The following is a 4,140-nucleotide window of genomic DNA, read 5'->3' as shown; positions in this document are numbered from 1 at the left end:
GTATTCAAACTCACTGACTTTTTCCAGATTTTGTTACGTTACAGCCTTATTAAAAAACTGATTCAATATTTTTTTTCCTCAATCTACACACAATACCCCATAATGACAAAGTGAAAACAGGTTTTTCGAGAATTTTTTTTGCAAATGCATTAAAAATAAAAACAGAAATACCTTATTTACATACGTAAGTATTCAGACCCTTTGCTATGAGACTCAAGATTAAGCTCAGGTGAATCCTGTTCCCATTGATCATCCTTGAGATGTTTCTACAACTTGATTGGAGTCCACCTGTGGTAAATTCAATTGATTGGACATGATTTAGAAAGGCACACACCTGTCTATATAAGGTCACACAGTTGACCGTGCATGTCAGAGCATGCATAGTCAAAACCAAGCCAAGAGTGAGTATGTATGTATGTATGTATGTATGTATGTATGTATGTATGTATGTATGTATGTATGTATGTATGTATGTATGTATGTATGTATGCATGTACTGTATGTGTGCATGTGTCTGTGTGTAAAACAATATCCCCCCTCAGCTCTCAGACACACAGGAGTCTAAATACTAACTGTGTTTACATCTGAGTGGATCTGATGTGGTTGAGTCTCACCCTGACAGAACACGCCACGACCCGGGTGCAGGAAGAAGGTCGAGAGCAGAGAACAGGCTGGCCTCTCAACACAGAACCCAAGAGCTGCCGGGGAAATTCCATCTGAGCAACCAACGACTCAACCACTCAACAACATGGCTGCTCTGTTTTCACCACAGGTGCTCCAGCTGTGTGAAGCCTGAAACTTACACCAGACATGATATCCATGGCATATACTGTTAGAAAAGAATGTTGCAGTCTGTAGGCTATATTGTGTGAGAGTGAATAGCTGGCCTGTTGTGCATACTGTACGTGAAGTCTGAACTTTTACCAGACATGCTTCTTAAGACTATTAAGTGACACTAGAGATTCTGGAGGCTGGCGAGTCTATTCTATTGTGAGAGTAAACAGTGCAGCTGAGTTGAATACATCTGTGAAGTCTGAACCTGGTTGTTTCCTATGAAACGATAGCAGGGCTTCTGCGCGCTGTGCATGTTATGTGAGAGTGAACAGCGCAGCTGAGGTGAGTGGAGGTCAAATCTAATTTGGGTTTTAATTTAATTGCAGCTTGAGATCAGGGTGAGTGTATCAAAGAAGGCACAAGGGAGAGAGAAGCAGCGTCTGAATGAGCAGGGCTGCAGAATGTGGAGAGAAATTCAATGGGTTGAGTTGATGATTGATGAATGGCTCAATCAGTTGGTGCTCGATTGTTTAGGTCTACATTCTAATGGGAGAATACATGCCTCCTTGACCTGCATGGTCCATCACTGGTCAATCACACGTTCCAAAGATGGCCATGTAACCTTACAAACATCATGGTACGTCCCAACTGGCAACCTCTTCCTGTTGTCAAAAGTAGTGCACTATATAGGGAATAGGGTGGCTATCGAGATACATCCCATGTTGGATTTGATTAATTACTTGAGGCATGTTAGATGAGGCACGTTGAAGCTTCCCTTTCTGGAAGTTAAAGTGGCAGTGAACATTCACAGCCAAGATAATTGCTGAGCAAATATTCCCCAGACCCAGATGATCCATGTAAATTCTCCCTCCCTTTCTCGCTTGTTTTATGATGATAATTCCCCTCAGAGATGGGGAGAAAGCAGAGTGAAATGACTTTCTCTGAAGTAATCTCTCTTTCTCTCTCTATTCAGCATGTCTGCATATTTAGCAGCTCACTGCAAAGTAACCACAATCTTTTGTGTGGTTTTCTGGACCTAATCTGTTAAATTCCTAGACTGAGCTAATCCTCCAACAGCATGTCGGGAAGAGAAAGGCAAAACAAGCCCTGCGGATACTGAGTTGACAGTCTGATCTGGACAAGGCGGTCTCACCTTAGACTGGACACAGACAGTAGCCTCATTTAGGAGGAGTGATTCTCATATCACTGACTAGCTTGCTCAACAACTACAGTAGTCGGCTGTAACTGACTTTTAACCAACTATTATACCTTTGCTTCTTCAAGCAGATATCAATGTCACTCTGTTAGTTACATCAGGGCCAATGCTAATGGAATAGACTAGATGCAGACTTTGTTATTGTGCGATATTACACACGTCCTTGTAGCAACAGGCATGCCTTGTTGAGTGGACTTTGATCACTCAACACAGACAGTTTATAACCTGAATGTCTGTCTGCTGGCACATGTGGTGAGATTTAGAGTAGCCGGTCTCCCCTACAACTATTATGTCATACTGAAGTGGACATGATGTGGGTTGTGGTTGCAGAGATCAGATGAATGCTCTCCATCGCTCCAAAAAAGGCTGTTTGGTATCACATTCACTGCTGATAATGAACACTCTTTACTATGGTGTGCACTGTAAAAGTAAATGATGGTGATGAGGAGGAGGATGAAGATAAGGAGGAGGAAGAGGATGAGGCGGGGCCTATGCATTCTGACTGTAAACTATGATCACCTAAAATGTTGCAACACTATTATTACACAGTTATTACTACAAACATGTCATCAAGTTGCAAGTAGCTGTAAAACTGAGGTTAGGACACATTTAGTCCACACTGGTGAGTAACAGGTGTAAAACACATCTAGACAGAGTTCAGTGAATAAAACAGATTCACCACTACACAGACACAAGTTGCTTGCTGGATGTTGCTAGCTTATTGTCAGCCAGTCTCTTACCTCCAAAAAGGTGAGGCGAAAGGTGTGCTGGTAATGATCCAATCAACAACCGGGGACCCCCTAGCCCCCCGCTGGACCTGTCCCTCTCTGCCTCCTCCGGGGTGTTGCTGCCAGACTCCTGTGAGCTGTAGGCTCCACTGCTGTTAGGGATGTTGATGCCTGACTGGGGTCTTGGCCCTGACCCTCCAGAACTGCCTCCCACGGACCTCGTCCTGTGGCCAATGTGTTGACTGGAGGTCGCTGTGGTTCCCGAGGCCCCGTGAGCCGACTGGCCGTACGCGTGATAGCTCATTGCCATCGCTGCAGTCCTACCGTTCCCATTGCTGATAGTAGAGGTGCTCGAAGGTAGATCCGAGCCCGAGTAAGCCCTGGTCCGTCCGTTAGCGGCTGGGCTGCTCTGCTTAGCCCCCATGTCGGTCGCTGGTGCCAACACACGTCGACAGATTTACCCGGAATTATTAAAGGGCTCGTGCAGCACGGTGGCGGTCAGTGAGTGTGCCACATTTAAAACGCAAAGGGACACAAACACACGACCACCCAGTCCAGGGCAGTGTTTAAAAGAAAAATAACAAAAGTGGAAATTATACGTCGTTAAGACCCCAATGACAGGTTGAAAATGTCAATGAATAAAAGTAACTGACAGCGATGCAAAACAACGGTTTGGAAAGCTGTCCTTACGGTGCGCTAAAACAAAGTAAATACGCTTGACATTAAAACTTTGCGAATAGTTCAGAACATGTCACGAACATAATCCAGAATAAGTACTTGTAGCCATTTTGCAGTTATCGAATCTTTCCTCGTCCCGGTTGCTTGTATTGGATTAATATGCTTTGACTGTTGTTTTCTGAATAATAACAGTCCGCCATATGTCCTCTCTATCATACGAAAGTAAAGAGCCACGCTCCCCACGCTTCCTTGTTAGCCGACCGCAGGCAGTCACAGTGAAACTATTATAATGTAGGAGGAAGTGATAGAGGGAAGGGGATGACAGAAACAGCAGAGCAGAAACGACAATAGCGGGGACGGGGCTACGTGCGCACAGCACTGAGCACTGACTTGGTTGCAGAGTGAGTCGAGTTTGGAGGCGGATCCTCTGTCCTTGTGCGTCAGGTTACGTCAGCACCAGCAGTGCACAAGCCAAGCGACATCAATAACAAGAGCAAGCCTCACTCAGGAGTGGCAAGTCTGGGCAATAGGATCAAGGACAGTGGGAAAGGACTGAGGATACATTTAGTACCTGTTAAATTATACGCATTTGTTGCTGGAAACGAGACACAAATAGATCTAGGCAAACCTGCAAACTCAGTCATGGTTCATGTCCCTCTTACAAAACATAATAAACCATAGACTCTAGGAATAAACTGATAAACTACAGTTTCAAGAATCCATTTACATGCAGAACATTCAATT

General features: G+C 44.5%; 1 protein-coding gene across 1 annotated transcript in view; it reads right to left on the bottom strand.

The window, feature by feature from the left end:
- Positions 1 to 3,784, bottom strand: part of LOC115140903 (E3 ubiquitin-protein ligase znrf2-like) — a 122,212-nt gene extending 118,428 nt beyond the window's left edge. The window contains exon 1 of the mRNA XM_029679358.2: positions 2,731 to 3,784. Coding sequence (XP_029535218.2) covers positions 2,731 to 3,142 — 412 coding nt within the window. The 5' untranslated portion in view covers positions 3,143 to 3,784. The remainder of the gene's footprint in view (positions 1 to 2,730) is intronic.
- Between the last annotated feature and the right edge of the window lie 356 nt (positions 3,785 to 4,140).

The sequence above is a fragment of the Oncorhynchus nerka genome, linkage group LG14 (genome assembly GCF_034236695.1).
Source record: "Oncorhynchus nerka isolate Pitt River linkage group LG14, Oner_Uvic_2.0, whole genome shotgun sequence".
In the NCBI taxonomy this organism is placed as follows: Eukaryota; Metazoa; Chordata; class Actinopteri; order Salmoniformes; family Salmonidae; genus Oncorhynchus; species Oncorhynchus nerka.
Note: the sequence above shows the minus strand (reverse complement) of the source record. Positions and strands in the feature narration are given on the sequence as shown.